The sequence below is a fragment of the Colias philodice genome, chromosome 27 (assembly GCF_061535455.1).
Source record: "Colias philodice isolate Cphi_HAF_F1 chromosome 27, ilColPhil1 Martin Lab GWU primary, whole genome shotgun sequence".
NCBI classification, from domain to species: Eukaryota; Metazoa; Arthropoda; class Insecta; order Lepidoptera; family Pieridae; genus Colias; species Colias philodice.
Genome location: NC_143112.1, coordinates 6,502,194 through 6,523,083, shown reverse-complemented (window position 1 = coordinate 6,523,083; position 20,890 = coordinate 6,502,194). Strand labels below are relative to the sequence as shown.

Here is a 20,890-nt window from a genome sequence, read left to right as displayed (position 1 = left end):
GACAGACAGACGGACATCAAAGTGATCCTATAAGGGTTCCGTTTTTTCCTTTAGTGGTTCAGAACCCTAAAAATTGTGTCCATGAAGTTACTTGTTTTATACACACTTATACATTATTGAAGTGTAACTTTTTAAGGCGCGTTTGGGCGCGTTGGTGACGTTTTTGTAATCTTTGAATCTTTCCAAAGAAATTTCACAATGACACGCGTGCTCGGCATACAGGGTATTTTTTATGTTAATAGTTCAGTAACGATTAAACACCTACCATGGACCAATATAACTTGATATATGTATATTGGTCCATGCACCTACACCAAATTTCCTAAAAAATATCTTCCTACAGAAATCGATCTGTTACTTTTAATTATAGCATATATTAGAAATTAACCTCTCTCCATTTTCATAAAAATAATAAAACGAGTTATTTAAATAAAACAAAAATGTATAACAATAAAAGATATATTTGATAATGCATTTACAAAACATGATTACAAGTGAAAACTAATAACTATTAACAAAACAAAATTAGAAAAAAAGATTAACATTTAAAAAAAATCTTAAATTATCCTAATTCATACAAAATACATTTCACAAATTACGGAATAATATCCGGACAACATAAAAAAACAATTTTTATAAAAATCTAATTTTTACACTTACATTATTAATATTTTTTTCTTCCATAAATATTAATTAATAAGTATAATCCTTATATGTTTTAATCGTAATTATTGCTCAGTTACGAATATTTAGACATAATATTATAAATTTCTATGAACATAATTTTTTCGATATTTCATGAAAGTTTTACATAAATAGTAAATAGATAAATTCCACATTAAAACTGAATATTTGAAAGCCAAATCAATAGCAATTTCACCGTTGCCTAGTTGCACATGTACATACACACAAAATTACTGAGCCACACATTTATTGTTGAATATTTCAATCCAGTAACCATCGGGATCTTGAATAAAGGCCAAACCCTTCATTTTACCATCTTGCGGCTTTTTAATAAACTTCACACCTTGTTCTTCGAATCTGCAATAAAAATAAAATAAAACAATAAGTATTTATAAAAAAAAATTTTTTTTCGATTGTTGAAATTAGACTGAATGAAAACCAAACCAAAGAACCATCTTTGATTTTTTGTAAATCTTGATTAAATTTTATTGTATAAATTGGCTCATCCATTGAGAAGGTATGTATACATAGTAATCTACACTAATATTATAAAGAGGATAACTTTGTTTGTTTGTTTGATTGTAATGAATAGGCTCATAAACTACTGGACCGATTTTAAAAATTCTTTCACTATTCGAAAGCCACATTATCCACGAGTAATATAGGCTATATATCATCATGCTAAGACCAACAGGAGCGGAGTAATGCGGGCGAAACCGCGCGGCACAGCTAGTATGTTATACTTAAAATGATTTCCGCATGATAGCCCTTAAGTAAATACTAAATACAAAAGAAAAGCTAAGGCTTATAGCTAAACAATAACGGTCGAGCGGTTCTCGAGTTTGTTTAGCACAGTTTATTTCTCGAGTTTTTTTCAACACATTTCTGACGTTTATATTTCTGTAAAGTTTCATCCAAATCCGTCCAGTAGTTAAATCCAAAATATTAACAAATATCCATATTATTGAAGTGAAACTTCTTTATCGGGGTTGGAAAAAAATTAGTGTAACATTTTTTCGTTACGCGTGACATTTATCCGTTACGCGCCATCTTTTTCTTATCCCTACCACGCGTGATTTGACGTATTTCTGTAAAGTTGCATATAGTAAATTATTTTTTGAAAAATAAGGTCATCAAGAAGTTTCACTTCTTACGTGTGCACACTAGTACACGCACATATTTTGACGTGACAACGTCTTATAATTCGATATAGCCGGTTGCACGCACGAAAAAACATGACACATGCGGCGTTACCTCGCTCTGAGACGTTCCATGTAAGGCTTGAAGTGCGAGCGAGAGCGCGGAACGAGCGACAAAGAAGCACAATCGGACGTTGTCACGTTCAACTATCGTCAGTAAACCGACTTTACAGACAACCCATATTTTTTATTATAATTACCTCGCACAAGCCGCATCAACATCAGGCACAAGGATACCAATATGGCCGAAGCCCCTCGGGTCGGAGTTTCCGTTGTGATACATTGAATCATCACTCTCGCTGCCCCAGTTACTGAAAATTTAAAAAAAAATGTATGCGTGTACTAGAGTACACACGTAAGAAGTGAAACTTCTTTATGACCTTAAAAATGTCACGAGCATGGCGTAACGCAAAAATGTCACGCGTACGGCGTAACGCAAAAATGTCACGCGTACGGCGTAACGCAAAAATGTTACACTAAATTTTTGTCCAACCCCGATAAAGAAGTTTCACTTCAAAAAAAATTAATTAAAATACTTATAGCTTAATTTTTTAAGTTATATCTATATACTAGCTTACCGCCCGCGGCTTCGCCCGCTTTGTCTAAAACCTAATAAATTATGTACTTAAACCTTCCTCTTGAATCACTCTATCTATTAAAAAAACCGCATCAAAATCCGTTGCGTAGTTTTAAAGATTTAAGCATACAAAGGGACATAGGGAAATAGGGACAGAGAAAGCGACTTTGTTTTATACTATGTAATGATATAAAAATGAAACCCGTTTTCCTTGGTCACGGAATCACGCGTGAACAGGTGGACGGATTTCGATAATTCTTTATTACCTATATATATTGCTTGAAGCACGGAAAGGTTCTTATGGAGAGAAAACGTAAATATAAACAACGGCGAAGCCGGGGCGGACCGTTAGTTCTTTTTCTATCATCATCATGTATTTTTGTATCATCATCATCTCATCTTTCTGTATGTTTGTTAATCTATACGAACATTAGAAAGCTGAAGAGTTTGTTTGAATGTGCTAATCTCCGGAACTTATGGTCCGATTTGAAAAATTATTTCGGTGTTAGATATCGTGGAAGGCTATATACATATTAGGCCACTAAGACCAACAAACTTCAGCTTTATAATATTATAGTAAAGATTTAAAACTTTTAACTTTAAACTGTAAATTAACTTATAAACTTTGATAACATTGTTATAATCACTCCAGTCATTGACTTAACGACCTTCTTATCTTAAACAATACCAATTATATTCAATAGTATATAATATAAGCTATTTGCTATTAATATTGTTAAGTACTTTTAAATGAATAATTATAATATGGAGTTTCTTGCCGGTTCTTCTCCGTAGATACTGCTTTCCGAATCGGTGGTAAATGTTAAAAATATGTAATGACGTTTCAAAAGTGCTTTTAGAAGAAGTCTAATTGCATAAATAAATGTTTGAGTTTGAGTTATGTGCTAGAAAAAATAATACACTTTTGAACAAAATATTCAATTTCAGTCCAGTAATTTTACAGTTCATTTTGTATCAACAACCAAAATAAAAAAAACTTTTCTTCAATCTTTCAATCCTATTAATTAAATGTGAAAGTTTGTGAGTATGGATGTATGGATGTTTGTTACTCTTCCACGCAAAAACTACTGAACCGATTACAATGAATTTTCGCACACATATAGAGGGTAACTTGGATTAACACATAGGATAGGTTTTATCCCGGAAATCTCACGGGAACGGAAACTATGCGGGTTTATCTTAGAAAATGCGGGCGAAGCCGCGGGCGGAAAGCTAGTACTACATAATTTTTCGTAATTCGTCATTATTTTTCGATATTTGAAACATCTATTTTGTAATCTTATCTTTATTGCAGTGACTTCCTACATATATTTTTTGTGTAATGTTCAACTAAATATACAGGGTGTAATCGTTAAGTGTGCACAAGCGATTATTCCGTAACTATTGCAGATATCAAAAAACTTTAAACTGATATCGAAAGTACTTAACCTAATGAGTAAAATGGCCATAATAAATTTTTAAAAATAAAACGAGAAATAACCAAAAATGTTACATTAAACGCTCCCATACAATTTATTTCCCATACATTTTGTATTCATAGTAGATTTTCGAAGTGACGTCCTTATTGTGCAATACAATGAGGAGGTCTATTTACAGTTTCTAAATGAACTTCCCTCCAAATTTGCGAAGTAATTAAAGCAGAAAACCAAAAAAACAAAAAAAAAAGCTAAAATCTTTCATATTAAATGTATAGGTTGATCCAAAAGTAATGATAATTGGGTATTTCCTGTGCACATAAAAATATAAAATAAATGTTTTATGCTTGCTCATGTAATCACTAAGTTATCACAAAAAAATTATATCTACAGGCCACGTTTCCAAGTATTAACATTAATTTTAATGTGAACAGTGCGAGCCAGAATGTTTCCCGACGAAAAGAAGAAACAACGATTCGACATTTAGAGGGTGAATTTCTAAATTTTTAATGAGATCAGGATAATTTTTTGTCACGATTTGTGACCATGGGCGTTACCTGGGTTCACCATGTTTATGCTGAAACCAAGAAACAATCAATGGCCTGGATGCGAGCTTCCAAAGTGACGGTGAAGATTTTCAAAGTGAAAATTAGTGGGATAGATTAAAGCCGTAGTTTTTTGGGACGCTGAAGAAATGTGGAATATTTTAAGAAGGTAGCCACTACTACACAGGACTCTTACTACACAGACCAAATTAAAAGATTGCGGGTAGGTTAGTAAGAAAAAGAGACATGGCAAACTTCGGTCTTGAATGTTGGTTCACCAAGACAACGCACCAGATCACAAAGCGTCAGTTGCGATGGCTGCCAATCAAAAATCGGCATTGAAAATGCTTGAACACCCACCCTGTTTGTAAGATCTAGCTCCTAGTTAATTCTATCTCTTACCTCGGCACAAGAAACACCGTCGATACAAGAAATTTTAAGACGACAGCGAAGTGATGGCCGATTTTGAGGAGTTTTTGTAGATAAAGTCAAAGTTTTTTTTTTCTAAGTTAAGGAAAAAAAATATCGAAGTATATTATCTAGTTAGAAGACTATCTAGAGAAATACATAATTATTTTAACTGTAATGACCTTGTTTAATATTGATTATCATTACTTTTGGATCAACCCATGTACATGGGATATTCATATCTCATACTAAATGTATGGGAGGGTTTAAAGTTAATTTTTTAGATATTTTTCGTATTATTTTTAAAAATTTATTATGGCCATTTTACTCATTAGGTTAAGTACTTTCGATATCAGTTTTAAGTTTTTTGATATCTGTAATAGTTACGGAATAATCGCCTGTGCACACTTAACGATTACACCCTGTATATACTTGCTTAATACGTCCAAGCACAATAAACATACTTAAACATTTAAATAAGTGTTTTATTGATCATAACTATCCTTACCTTTCCTAATTATAATTATAAAAATAAATATTTGTTTCTTTCTTGTTCTTGTGATAAATAGGTATTTTTTTACAGCAATGAAATAGATGCTGCTGTAAAAAAGAGATAAATGGGAGATCCCATGGGAATTTCCTTTCACTACAAGAACTTTGACCGCCTCCTCGGTACAGTGGTTGACGCGTGAGCATAACACCGAGGGGTCCTGGGTTCGATTCCCGGTGGAGACGCAAAAAAAAAAATGTCTCGGTCTGGCAGGACACAGAAGGCTGATCACCTACTTGTCCCTAAAGAAAATCGATCAGTGAAACAGATGTATAATGCATCTGCTCCTTACCCCACTAGGGGACATGGGACTTCACTTTTTACTACAAGAACTACTAAATCATATACTTACTACGTCAATTCCAAAGTAGCCTTCCTCGACATAGCCCAAGCAGTTCTTTCCTTATCATCGGCTGGTATTTCATTGGGATTCTCATAACCCATGAAAAATAGGGAAAATTTCATCTCGGGGAAGTGTAATTGCTTGAGTAATGTCATTCCGAGCACTCCAGTGTAGAATGGAATTGATTGACGAGGATCTTTGATACGGTACATTGTTTGTTGGAAAACAAAGTCCTGGAATGTGGAGTAATGTTAATTATTATAATAATTTGTTAATGAATTTATGAGTGAGAATGGCATTTATATGATTTTGACTGAATATATAAATTCTTAAATCTTACACAGCTTCTAAATTTCTAATTCCTACTCATGTTTTAAACAAGCAATTATATAGTACCTATGTTTAAATAACTCCTTCAAAAGCAGCTGGATCAATTTGTATAATCTATTTGCAATATATGTTACATATAAACCAGTTTTAAATTCTAATGTGGCGTACATATGAGCGTTTAATGGAGTATTAGAATAACAGTTTTCTATCGATTGACTATTTCAATAAGTTATTTATAAAGTGTATTGATATAAGCAAGTACAAACCTTGGTAGAGGGACTTGGTGTTTTGCATAGTGCTTCAATTTCTTGCGGGGATATGCCTTGACTCGCCATCGTTCTAGAAAATAAACTTATTAATATAAGCAACTTTACGGAAGTTTCATTCTAAGTTGTGGCTACTTATAATCTTACTTTAATAAAGAATGTGCTATAATTGGAATGTAAATAGAGTAATTTGAAATTTACCTGTTTATTTCTATAAATCTACTGTTCCGATTTCTATCAATCAAGTGAAAACGATTGAATTTCTTTGCGGTTGAATAACCGGCCCGACGAAATGATAACAAAAATGACATTTTAATTTTTTTTTGTTGGACACTGAACCGTAATGCCATTATGACAGATGCATTTATTAGTAGTACTTCAAGAAAGCAACAGATGTCGCTGTATTAAAAAAGATGTTGATATTTATTTTGGTAAATTAATGTAGATAGCGATATTATGTATTTAATAATTTTTGTTTTCAATAAATTAGAGACCAAACAATTCAAATATATATTCACTAGCTTTCTGCCTGTTCAAATTTTCTTTGTTGGACACTGAACCCTAACTTGATTACATATGCATTTATTTATAGTAGTACTTCAAGAAAGCAACAGATGTCGCTGTATTCAAAAAGATGTTGATATTTATTTTGGTAAATTAATGTAGATAGCGATATTATGTATTTAATAATTTTTGTTTTCAATAAATTAGAGACCAAACAATTCAAATATATATTCACTAGCTTTCTGCCTGTTCAAATTTTCTTTGTTGGACACTAAACCCTAACTTGATTACATATGCATTTATTTATAGTAGTACTTCAAGAAAGCAACAGATGTCACTGTATTCAAAAAGAGGTTGATATTTGTTTTGCTAAAATCTGTGCTAAAATGAAGATAGCGATCTTATTCATAATTTTTGTTTTCAATAAATAAGAGACCAAACAATTAATATATACACTAGTTTTCTGCCTGTGGCTTCGACCGCTTAATAACTGAAATATTTCTCGCTCCCGCAAGACATCCAGGATACAAAACATAGGTAGTACTTTTTCGGAACTCTAATATATTATCTGTAATAAATTTCATCCAAATCAGTTCAATGGTTTATTTTATTGGTTTGCAGTTGACTATTACACAATATCTTGCCTGGCAGAGATTGCTGTGCAATAAGGCCGTCTATTATTATTGTGCAAAACTTTGTACCATAATAGATTGTACCACAGACTAATAATATTGTACTAGATTTCCTACATTGTTTTGTACAATTAAGTATTATAAATACATATTAGTTATTACATTTTATTTGTTTCAATTATGCTATTGCATGTTAATGGACTGTAAAAGGAAAATGAAATACAAAAATATTTTTTTATAACAGTTTTTTATTTAGGTACCATATTTAAAATCTAAAATAAATAGTTACTTTTTAAACTTTAAAATTTCTTTACTTAATATAACACCTATCATATATATCTCTAATTTCTTCCATCCAAATGATATCTTTTTCAATACTGGTTATACTACAGTCATACCCTGAAATCATTCTTGTATCTTTTAAATCATCTACAAAAATATCACCAAGCACACTTATGTAATCACCTTTTTTTAACTTTAAATTTGAATTTCTCTTTTCAATCCTTTCTAACATAAAGGACATTGTTTTTACATCTCTATCAGGGATGCGCGATACTTTTGCAAAGCTTTGAACAATATCTTTCATACATTCTGCGTTTACATGTTTATTGGCTTTCGTGAAATTATAGTACACTTGTACTGTTCCTGAAAATAAAGTATACATTAGTAACTTAAGTTGGTTGCAAGAAAAAAAGGAAGTCAAAAGTTTATTATATACTAGCTGTGCACCACGGTTTCACCTGCATTGCACTGCTTCTGTTGGCCTTAGCGTGATGATATAGCCTTCCTCGATAAATGGGCTATCTACCACCGAAAGAATTTTTCAAATCAGCCCAATAGTTCCTGAGATTAGCGCATTCAAACAAACAATCAAGCTCTTCAGCTTTATAATATTAGTATAAAGAAAGAAAACTAAAACCTTTTTACCAATTAACATTTGTGTTATTTTTCTATCTTAGGTCAACTCGGAAGAAGCAACTAAAAGACAATTATTTGTATCTAAATTGGCCTAGTAACTTAGAATGTAGGTTTAGTTAAATTATGATTAAAAAATACCTTAAAAGATGTGTTATAAAAAGTCCGAAAAATAGGAGTTGGAAGTCATCAATAAGTAGTAATGCTTACTTCTTGAATATAAAAATATGTTTCTAGAATATGACGATTTTCAGAACAAACTAATAATAATAAAAAAATAATAATTGAAGATATGAACCTGTTGGATCACTCAATTCAAAGTTAGTGTAGCGTTCCGAAGTATTATACACTGCTGTTACAACACCGTGTAATAAAACATTTTTAAACTTAACCCCAAACATTTCATAGACATATTTGTTAATCTCCGATTGCTTGGCGCGAAAAATATCTTGAATGTATATTTTAAAAGGAGCTTTTCTCCATCGCTCCATTTTCAAGCAACTTTTCAAGTTTACACATTAATTTCTTGATTTCTGGAAGTAAGTTTTACTTTTAAGTTGTAAAACTTTTGATGCAGTTTCGAAAGTTACAAGTTTTGCCGCAAATAATTGACAAATTGACATTGACAGTTGACTTTTTCTCATAAACGCTCGGCATAAACGTTTCAATGTACGTTTTATGTTACATTGATGTTATAGGAGTGATAAAATAAACGATGTAATTATTTAACTGGTTTTTATTTATCTATTCCTTCATATTCCCTTTCCTTTTATAATATTATAAAGTTAGTAGCAATATATAGATGTAGTTTGTTACTCTCTCATGCGAAAACCAATGAACAGATTTTGATGATACTTGGCAGTGATGTAGCTTATTATTCTAACTAGGTACCAGATTATTACACAAACTATAGAAATATGTTGTACTTAAAATTCCTTTTCCTATGTTAGATAATGAAGTCAGTATCATTTATTGAATGTACCTAAAAATAAACATTGCGTACTTATTTATGAGCACTGTAGATAAATAATAGTTTGTTGGACAATATTATGTAATCAATTTACTAGGTACTTAGTACATTAAAAAAACATAGTCTTTATAAAGTACATATTTTATCGTGGCTACCCGCCAAACTCAATCTAAAAAACGAATTAAAAACCCAGACGTATTCCCAAGTTAACGTTCAACACTTCAACTTCGAAATTTCCCGCGCTAAATAATCAAACAACTCGCAAGTTGTTGAAACTTCTGACTTCATTGAAATTCGATAGTTCAAATTCCGAACTCGTATAATAGCTGAAAACAAAAGACGTGTGAAGAGGCCACTCTGAATACGCGGGAATTATGGTAATTGTGTTTATGTTCTGTGCCACGTGGAAGTTGGAGGGAAAACAGCAATGTGAACTTCGCTTTACATTGCATTTTTTTTCTGTTATGGCAAGAACAACGTCATTGTATTGGTTGTTGATATTGGGTTGATATTATTATGATCACAGACATTAAAGATGCTAAACTTTATTTACTATAAAGTTATAAATATTTACTTAACTAGCGGTCCGCCCCGGCTTCGCCCGTGGTACATATTTACGTTTTCTCTACTTAAAAACCATCCTCGTACTTCAAGGAATATAATAAAAAAAGAATTATCGAAATCGGTTCAGCCGTTCTCGAGTTATGCGCTTACCAACACATTTTGCGATTCATTTTTATATATAAGAAGATTTATCTGTGATTATTTGGTAGACCTTATGCACAGAACCACCTGTGACCGTATGATTTAATTATTAGAAGATGTAATGATGTTAGAGGGAATTAAAGTATGCAGACACTTTCGTATTTTTTAAATAATTATTTTAACTATAGATAGAAAAGTATTACTATTTGAATTCTTAAATTTACTAGGTAAAACTACCAAAACATTACTATTTACTAACCGAATAAAAGTTTTCTACAGCTCTAGTAAATAGGTATTTAATAAACAAACACACAGCAGATACTTAAATGATTTGGAAAATCCAAAAGTGCACGCCTCATAATTTTTTTTTAATAAATATTTATTAATTATTATTTTTGTTTATTTAATAACAATTAAACCACATCGAATCAGACCCTGAAAAATGAAAGGGTTCTATTCCTGAGCATACTCAAGCGTAAGAGAAAAAAAAGACTCGATTAGTAAAGTATTTCGGTCGCTATCGTGTTAACAAGAAAAAGGATCCGCACATACAGACACACGGACGTCCAAGACAGAACTTTTTTAAACTGTTTTTTAACTAGTTTAAATAACAAAAATGACATCAAAAATATCATGAACGTTAAAAATAGTGTTTTTTCTTAATAATATGTGTGTGTGTGTATTATCTTACAAGTGCAATGTATGATACATAAAGACATTTTAAGTTTGAAAAATCAGATGTTTTGCGCGAAGTGACAGTAGTACCCACCTCAACGCTTCGCTTATGAGGCGTGCAAAATATGTTCACATGCAGTTTATGGTAAAAATATTCAAGACATAAGCTATTATTTCTAAAACAAATACATTTTCCGCCATAACGGGCGGGTCGGCCATTTGGAGTGCTTACAAAATGGCCGCCCCCATAACCATATCTCCTTGCTACACAGTCATTATAGGAATTAGCTGAGGGTTTTTGTTTTATTTCCATTAGCTATGGTATTCAGATTTGCCCGAGATCATAAAAAACGTTGTTGTCTTTTTTAATGAAGTGTCAGAGGAAGAAATATTTTTTGTTTATTCTGTTGTTTTTGTGCGCGCCAGAGTAATTAAAAATTGTATAAGTAAGTTGTTTATAATGTAAAATGTTTTAGCTTAAGAAATGTTATCTCGAATGAACCACTTAGTCGAAATATTATGTTCATGCACTTACCTAAAAGTTATAGCAATGAGGAATACACGCGTATTACATAGATAATTACCAAAAATAAATATGTAGGTAGGCAACATATAAAACCTGAATTTTTTAATCCATACTAATATTATAAATGCGAAAGTAACTCTGTCTGTCTGTCTGTTACTCAATCACGCCTTAAGAGTCCTAATACAAAATTGCGCTGGACGAAAGCTAGTATTTTTACGTTTTAACGCGATCATCGTGTAGTCGAGTAGCAAAGGCTGAAAGCGCTCAAAGTGGAAACATTATAGGACCTTATTATCTCGTTATCGTCTACTCCACCAATTCTAATCTAATATCGTGGGCTTCCCGCCTACTACGCGCGGGAAAAACGTACTTTAGTAATTTTGTGTCTGACGGAGCAGCGCAACACGTCCTACTCCCTAAAGCGCGGAGCGCGGTCTGCCGTAATAGCGGCAGTACACATTGGGCCAAGGCGTTGGGCCAACGTGTTGGGAAAAAATGAAGGATCCTGTTCACACATTGGTGTACTGATCATTCTGCATTGGCGCTTCAAGGATGGACGTAGTCCGTAGAAGTTCTTGCAGCCGCGGCAATTTATTTATACAGTGCGTTTAATTATTACGTACATGTGCATCAATAACAATGAGTGTACTCTGCCGTCTACGATGATACCATTTTCCAATCTCTATTGTCCTTTTTTTTATTTCTGTATAAATAAAACATTATTATGTTTAGATTTTTTCAAATGTTCAAAATATGTACATTTTACACTTAATTTAATTTTAATTACCTATTAAACGAAACTTTTAAGATTATATATAATATTATTATATTCAATTATAATATTATTTATGTAATAAAGCACAATTTGATCAAAACCTTGCTCATTGTATATTGTTATTTAATTTTTAAGAACAAGTAACTTTTTAATACTATTTTACTCATTTTATAAATATATTCATTTTTTTATCGCATTGTATGAAAGTGAGATAAGAAAAACATCTAGAATAATATAATAAATAGAAAATAAAACATCGAATTTATTGAGATTGGTTTTTATTTTTGTGTAGTTCATGCCGTGAATTCCAAATTATTCTTCATGTCGATACAATTCTACGAATTGTAAAACCTCATTGCTTGTCCACATCGGCGCCTCGGGCCTCCATCGCTATCGGAACATGGTTAAACGTAAATTTCAATTGACGCGCAACGATACTGTCTCCGCTGACGCGTAACAACAAACTGAACAAGACACCAACGTGTGAACGCTGTTTGCGGAGCGCGCCAAGATCCTTTGATGTGTGCACAAAAAACCGACAACATTCGGTTGGCCTGCCAATATTGGCGCCAACTAGGCTAATGAAGCCAACATACCGCCAAGTAGCTCTCTACACGTTGGCCCAACCCGTTGGCCCAACACGTTGGCCCCATGTGTACTGCCACCATTACAGCGTTTGCGCTCCCGTATATAATCGAAAATTCTAGAGAACTTTAAAATATTCCATTACTTTCATAAATCATATAATATGTATTTTTTTGATTGCAAATTTTTAAGCATAAATCTATCATTTAATGTGTATTTTTTATTTATTTTTTACTCTGTTGTATGTTTTAGAAATTCGACGCCAAATACACATAAAATTTCATCAAAGTAAGGCTATTTTAACTTAGATTTTCTTTGAATTTTTGAATAAAAGTACTTAAATTGCCTCGAGCATATTTTAGGATGTCTCAGTGTCTTTACTGTTGTAGGTATATTTTATATGAAAACTTCTTCTTTTAAATTCCGTGTAAACTACAAAGACACGAACGTCCCGCATGGAAAAAATTGAAACACGCCTCAGGTTATTGGCTATTAAACAAACTGGACAATGAATATCAATAAATTGTCTCGAGCATATTTTAGATATTGAATGAATCTTTAATTTAAGATAATAAAACACATTGTTACTAATTTAGTTTTGTTAAACGAGCGCCTAAAGAATTACAGAAACAAGTCAAAATCACTCTAAAATCGATATGGCCTCTTAACTACTGAATCAATTTACATGAAATTTGGTATGGAGATATTTTGATACCTGAGAAAGGACATAGGTTACCTTTTATTGCGAAATATGTACCACAGGCGAAGCCGGGGCGGACCTCTAGTAATATTATAAATGCGAAAGTTTGTGTGTGTGTGTGTGTTTGTTACTCTTTCACGCAAATACTACTGAACCGATTACAATGAAATTTAGCACACATATAGAAGGTAACTTGGATTAACATGGGAAATCCCACGGGAACGGGAACTATGCGGGTTTTCCTTTGAAAACGCGGGCGAAGCCGCGGGCGGAAAGCTAGTTTAGTAATAATTGTTTAAGCTATCTTTCTAAATTATGTTTGCTTCTCATAGAGTTGAGTATACTGTAGATTTACATGTCTAATAAGAGATAATATTTTAAAATTTAAACCTACTTTACAAACAACCAATTTTTTTTATTATTAATTTACTTAGAATAACAATAAATATCTAATTAATCAATTAATTAATATTAAACTAATATCTATTTAATTCATGTTACATTTGTAGTGTTGTTGTACATAAAAATTTATAAGCTAAAAATTGAGTGCAAAAAATGTATAAATTTCATAATATTTTCGTCACAAAATGTTCCCGAGTCGCACTTGGCAACCGGCCAGCGGATTCAGCTAGCACGTGACTTTCACATCACTAGTGTTGTGCTGAATAATCGACACTTTTAGTTTATCGATACTTTTTATCAGATTTTTTTTATCGAGGTTGCCATAAAATATTTTCACCTTTCATTGCTTGCGAGGTGTACCTAGTCTTAACTAACATCTCAAAATTAATTATGATTGCGAAGTATTACGCAAAATTAGCCCTTCATTATATTATAACTAGGTTTCCACCCACGGCTTCAAAGAAAAACCCGCATAGTTCCCGTTCCCGTGGGATTTCCGGGATTGCGTCATTTTCCCTAGCCTATGTCCTTTCTCGGGTATCAAAATATCTCCATACCAAATTTCATGAAAATTGGTTCAGTAGTTTAGGCGTGATTGAATAGCAGACAGACAGACAGAGTTACTTTCGCATTTATAATATTAGTATGGAATATGGATACAGAATTATTGGGTTTTGATAAAGATAATTATTGTAATAATTAAGCTTAAGACTTTTGTAATTAAAAAAAAAAAACATTACACTACTTTTACAGTTATTTGAGATCAAGGAGACAGGAATCAAGAATCAAAACTAAAGTCATTTTTTTATTTACATTTATTACTGGTACTTTCAATCCTTTAGCACGTCTTGAAGATGTTTTTAATAAAATTTATCGATAATAACATACCGACATCACTGGCAGTATCGTTGTCAATAATCGACAGACCATAGACCACAGCTTATCTTCACTATCGTCTATAGTCTATACACTATAGTCTATACACTTGCTGTTTTATACTCTATGCTTTTTATGAGCTTTCCGTAGCATCAAATTTTGTAGTAAATTAACTGGTTTTCTAATACGATACAAATATAAATATAAATACATACACATATGGATACATACATAATGGATACAACAATCCGTAGGTACTTCAAATATTATTGTACAAAAAAATATAAATGTTAAAATGCTCCTGCAGCTGCAGCTGCAGCTCCTTTTTTGGGAGATGTTATTCATTAACACAATATTCTTACATATAAAATATGCAAAAATAATTTGTCATTATAATATTATTACCATTACCACAGACTAATAATAATATACTAGTTACGTATTACGGTCTGGTCTACATTTTTAAAACTTCAGTCACAAAAAAATCACTTGAAAGAGCTTTATGCAGAGCTGACGTGCTGATGCTCTATTAAGTAAAATAATGCTTTAAAAATAATCTAAAAGAGATAATAAAAACACAGTTTTATTTTAATACATTTATTAATCGAAATAAATAATCCCTAAATACAACTATTAACACCTTATAATAACATAAACTTACAATTAAAACAGTAAAAAATATGAGAAAATTAAAATTTTTATACTTCAAATAATATATGGTTATTGTTTATAGATTTTCAAATTTGCAAAAAAAAATGTAGAGAACATAAAAAAACTATCTGTTTCCTTTCCACACCATAACCGCAGAACGAATTTAGAAGAATTTTCTTATTAGAAAAGAGGGAAGTTTGAGGACTTACAGATGACAAAAGTCTAGGTTAGGTTACCACAAAACAATTTAAACACAGTCAAAGGGCGTATTCAGAAAGAAAGCTTGAAACTTATAAGCGCTTATCGGCGCTTGTCATGTTCATATATTTTCCTGCGCGGGTTACCAGCACTGACAGGAAAATATATGAACATGACAAGCGCCGATAAGCGCTTATAAGTTTCAAGCTTTCTTTCTGAATACGCCCTAACTATAACCAGGGATCTGTCACTTTAATAGTTGTCTATGTGAAATACGACAAAACCAGATTAATATAGAGAACCCGTGCTTAAAGTTAAATCATGTTTTAAATTTTTGTGTGGTAAGACAGTATGATTCGTATTTTTATATACATATTTTATTCATTTCTTTTTAAAAGCCAAATATTTATTAATTCGCGTATAAAAACTATCAGATAACACTGGTTTAGAATTAATTCTATCAGACGCACTATTTACAGACGATACTATATATGATGTAGGAGTTGTTGATATTAAATTATTATTAATATTATAATTTTGTTTATTACCAATAAGAACTACATCATCAAATTTGTATGAAGAAGGACTATTTATTTCTATATTATTTGCGTAATTTGGTGTAGTGAATAAATGTTTTATTTCGTCATAAGATGGTCTTACTGTTGTTGGAGTAAATTTGTATGATATAGTATTTGGATGAAAAGGTTTTATCGTTGTATGAAAAGGTTTGACAGTCGTGGATGGTTGGAATAAATATTCATCCGGGTTTTTATAATTCTCAACAGAATAATCGTAGTATTCTTTAGAATCGTATGCGTTTTCTTTTACTGGTATTTCGTCTCTATAGTTATATTGGTTGTAGTCTAAATTAGGTTTAACAGGATTAGGATTATAATTGAGATTGTAATTATCATTGATTTTGTAATTTTGATTTAGATTATAATTATCTTTTATATTAAGATTAGCGTTGTAAGTGTCTTTTATATTAAGATTTGTATTATAATCATTTTTAACATTTACACTATTATAAATATCTTTGTAATTATTCATGTAATTAGTATTAGGTTTTATTTCATCGTCATATCTGACGTTGGCTTTATATCCATTTTCGTCAGCTGTATAGGACACAATTTGCACTCTGCCGTCCGGGAGTCGAACCCGGTACTCCCCGTTGGTAGCTGAGCCTGAACTCTCTTGTTTGTGAGAGAAGTCGTCTCCGGTCTTTTGGTCTTTTACGATGTATGAGAATGCGTAGTTTTGACCCTGTAAGGAAGAAATTAAATTATAGAAATAAGAATATCACTACATAGTATAAAACAAAGTCTCTTTCTCTGTCCCTATGTCCCTATGTATGCTTAAATCTTTAAAACTACGCAACGGATTTTGATGCGGTTCTTTTTAATAGATAGAGTGATTCAAGAGGAAGGTTTTAGTATAATGTTTTAATATAATTAATAATTAATAATTTATTATGTTTTAGACAAAGCGGGCGAAGCCGCGGGTGGAAAGCTAGTCTAATGATAAAATAATTAATGAGAACAGAATTAACTTAAGTAATACTAAAAGAAAACGCATGTCCTGTGATGTATGTAATAATTCTTACGGTGCATTTACATCAAACGAGCGAATGCTCATTCTAACCCCACTATGTCAAATTATTTTAGTGTAAACAGGCGTAGAGCATTCTTTCGTTGTTCTTAGTGCGTTCGAAAAGATTCTATGCAATGTTCTTAAACTGAACATCACTGAATACGTGTTTTCGTTTACATTAAAAGATCACGAAATAATGCTCTTGCTCTATTTATAGCTATAGACCATAGGTTCGTTTAATGTAAGTGCGCCCTTATATTGTTGTGAATTCTTAAAATTAATATTTTAATTTTTTTATTTTAGGTCAAGGAATGATGCATCATGCAGTAGTTACTGACTCGACTTATCAAAGATGTGCTGTGTGAAGCTGGAGCCGCTTCAATATTGAAAATAAATTATTATTAACATTATGTTTTGTTTAATTTTACCACCCTGGTCCCTGTACCTGGCACATAAGCATTGAAAAAGAGATTCATAGTTCTTCTTCAAAACAGTCTATTAATTTACATATTACTGCAAAAGGCAAATCACCTACTTGTCCGTAAAGAAAATCGATCAGTGAAACAGATGTGACATGCATCTGCTGCATACATACATACATATATACATAACAGGACTTAACCGTATATTTTAACAAAGGATAAAAACAAAACTACTAATACTAAGACACTCAAGAATCTATACTAATATTATAAAGCTGAAGAGTTTGTTTGTTTGAACGCGCTAATCTCAGGAACTACTGGTCCGATTTGAAAAATTATTTCGTTGTTAGATAGCCCATTTATTGAGGAAGGCTATAGGCTATATATCATCACGCTAAGACCAACAAGTGTGGAGCACTGCGGGTAAAACCGCAGGGCACAGCTAGTAATGTATCTATCTGCTGGTCAAAAATCGGTTCAATATTTTTTAATTACTTTACCAACATTCAAAATTCAAATCTAAATTACGAGAAATATACTTTTACCAAAGATTTTGAATAGTTATAAATAAAGATTCTTTTTTATTCAATTGAGTTTTATTAAAATAAGTTTTTTACCTCATTATAGTCGAGATCACGATCTGGAACATTGTATTGTGATGCTGTAGGTTGCTGCGTCTGAAAAGATGTAATTGTATTACTTTGATAGTTATGTTTAGTTAGTTATTCTTTGATTGTAAGAAAATATAATAGAAAATCATGATTTTATGCACTTCTTATAAATTGAGAACAACTGAACGGATTTTAATGAATTTTATTTGTATTTCGACGATTTCACCTGCGTGGCCCCATTCCGTCTTAGCGAGATGATATATTATAGCCTATAGCCTTCCTCGATAAATTGGCTATCTAACACCGAAATAATTTTTCAAATCGGACCAGTAGTTCCCGAGATTAGCGCGTTCAAACAAACAAACAAACTATTCAGCTTTATAAGATTAATATAGATTTCTACGCTTTTTAGATAGAAATGCATTAGAATTCATACAAATTCAAAATTAAACATTTAAATTCATTAAATTATACAACTTTTTTTAACAATTATTAGAAACCATAATTTCAGAGAGCTTTGAGAGATTGAGATGGAGATTTTTATAAACTGTCTATTTTAAAACTACGCTTGTATAAAACAATGATGTTTAAAAGCCACAATATTTTTTAAAATCCTTATCATAAAATAACCATCCTCAACATAGAAAAAAAGTAATAAAACCTGCAAAGAAAAAAAACAGAAATAAAATAGTCCTCAAGAACATTTACATACGCACATTATTCTTAAAACAAAACATGTTAAGAACCTCGCCTGTCAAATACACCCACACTATATTTCTAGAACATTCTATGAAAAACTTTAATAAAAATACAACACAAGTATACAATGAGCACATAATATTCTCTACAACTTTTTACTTATATAACATCACTAGCTGTGCCCCGCAGTTTTTCCCGCATTGTTATGCTCCTATTGGTCTTCGCATGATAATAATATATGTATGTATAGCCTTCCTCAATAAATGGGCTATCTAACACTGAAACAATTTTTCAAACCGGACCAGTAGTTCCTGAGATGAGCGCGTTCAAGCAAGCTAAGAAACTCAATGTTAGTAAGTAGGTATAGACTTAGACTAATATTATAAAATAATGTAAAGTATGTAAGTATTGATGTTTGTTACTCTTCCACGCAAATATTACTGAATCGATTACTATGAAATTTGGAACACACATAGATAGTAACTTGGATTAACACATAGGTTTTATACCGGAAATCCCACAAGAACGGGAACTATGCAAGTTTTTCTTTGAAAACGCGTGCGAAGCCGCGAGCGGAAAGCTAGTATTAGTATAGATTGCGCAAAAACACTATACAATGAGTATTATCCACTTAGGAGTAAACAAAACACCTGCCGTCACTCACAGGAGGGCTGCAATCAATCAAATCAATAAGGGCGGGAAATAATAAGATCCCTTCCGCTATAGCTCGCAAAAACGCGGCAATTTATTTGCTTTTCTTTTATATGAATTAGCTTTCCGCCCGCGGCTTCGCCTGCTTTGTCTAAAACCTAATAAATTATATACTAAAACCTTCCTGTTGAATCACTCTATCTATTAAAAAAAACCGCAACAAAATCTGTTGCGTAATTTTAAAGATTTAAGCATACATAGGGACATAGGGACAGAGAAAGCGACTTTGTTTTATACTATGTAGTAATAATATACTTTGCTTTGTAGATTAAGGAGAGATTATAGTTAGGTTTAGCTATAGCTGTAGCTGTAGTATGACTAGTTAAATTTTTGAGTTTAACCTTTGCCTCGGTTGCCTGGAAGAGATCACTGTTAAGTGATAAGGTCGCCTGATAAGCTATGTTTTTGTGTAAAATTTTAGAAAAATTTCCTTTAATATATTGAAGAGATAATAAGTAATAATAGAACGTGTGTGCCGAGCTCACGTTACAGAAGTAAAACTTCTTTGTGCAAGTTTCTAAGATACCAAGTATTGCCATGACGGTATTGACGCGACCTTGAAATTTTTCTCAAAGAAGTACATAGTAGTACTAGACCAGTAAATAAAGCATGTTTTTTCAGGTTAGGTTACCGCGGAAAGCGACTTTGTTGTTATACTATGTAGTAAGTAGTGAAGTAGGGTATTAGTAGTACTTACCACTAATCGGAGTCCATTATAATTCTGTCGATACACAGGTCGTATATACGTAGACGCAGCTACTGTGTTGTTAAGTTCGCTTCTTGCTACGGATTCTGCGAGAGGTCGAGATGTTACCACCAGGGGAGGTCTTGGTGGTGGGGGGGCGTCGTTCGGGAATAGAACTGGACCTTGTCTGTAAATGATGTTATTTTATTAACTAACTGTCCAGTGGTCTTCACGTGATGATAATATATGTATAGCCTTAATAAAAGAGCTATCTAACACTGAAATAATTTTTCAAATCGGATCAGTAGTTCCTGAGTTAAGCGCGTTCAAACAAACAAACTCTACTGCTTTATATTTTAGTACCAGCTTTCCACCCGCGGCTTCGCCCGCTATGTCTAAAATCTAATAAATTCTGTACTTAAAACTTCCTCGTAAATCACTCTATTTTTTAAAAAAATTGCTTCAATAACCTTATTGCGTAAGTAAGAAACATGTCAAAATTTGAACTTGTTTATATTGCAAACTAGCGGTCCGCCCCGGCTTCGCCCGTGGTACATGTTTATGTTTTCTTTCCATAAGAACCATTCTCGTACTTCAAGGAATATTATAAAAAATAGAATTAACGAAATCAGTTCTCGAGTTATGCGCTATATATCTATCTTTCTACGGTAATATTCTATACTAATATTATAAAGCTGAAGAGTTTGTTTGTTTGAACGC

At 32.1% G+C, this 20,890-nt stretch overlaps 3 protein-coding genes across 4 annotated transcripts in view; all 3 read right to left on the bottom strand.

Moving 5' to 3' along the window:
* The window catches only part of LOC149476674 (uncharacterized), a 110,986-nt gene that overhangs the window by 77,045 nt on the left and 13,051 nt on the right, over positions 1 to 20,890 (bottom strand). Inside the window, exons 3-5 of one of the 2 annotated variants that reach the window (XM_089711920.1) lie at positions 20,183 to 20,357; positions 18,082 to 18,141; positions 15,825 to 16,715 (exon numbers count right to left, since the gene is read on the bottom strand). In XM_089711920.1, the coding sequence (XP_089568046.1) occupies positions 15,834 to 16,715; positions 18,082 to 18,141; positions 20,183 to 20,357 (1,117 nt within the window). In that variant the 3' untranslated portion in view covers positions 15,825 to 15,833. Of the gene's footprint in view, positions 1 to 15,821; positions 16,716 to 18,081; positions 18,142 to 20,182; positions 20,358 to 20,890 lie in introns of those variants that run through there. The other variant, XM_089711919.1, reaches the window with a different exon arrangement.
* Glo1 (Glyoxalase 1) lies at positions 444 to 6,677 on the bottom strand. The gene is made up of 5 exons (XM_089711686.1): positions 6,540 to 6,677; positions 6,339 to 6,411; positions 5,752 to 5,975; positions 2,084 to 2,194; positions 444 to 1,041 (listed from the first exon to the last, which is right to left on the bottom strand). The coding sequence occupies exons 1-5, from the start codon at positions 6,647 to 6,649 to the stop codon at positions 915 to 917; spliced, it is 645 nt and encodes a 214-aa protein (XP_089567812.1). The 5' UTR covers positions 6,650 to 6,677; the 3' UTR covers positions 444 to 914.
* LOC149476675 (uncharacterized) lies at positions 7,728 to 8,983 on the bottom strand. Its single transcript, XM_089711952.1, has 2 exons — positions 8,688 to 8,983; positions 7,728 to 8,119 (listed from the first exon to the last, which is right to left on the bottom strand). Exons 1-2 carry the CDS (start codon positions 8,878 to 8,880, stop codon positions 7,785 to 7,787), a joined length of 528 nt encoding a protein of 175 aa, XP_089568078.1. The 5' UTR covers positions 8,881 to 8,983; the 3' UTR covers positions 7,728 to 7,784.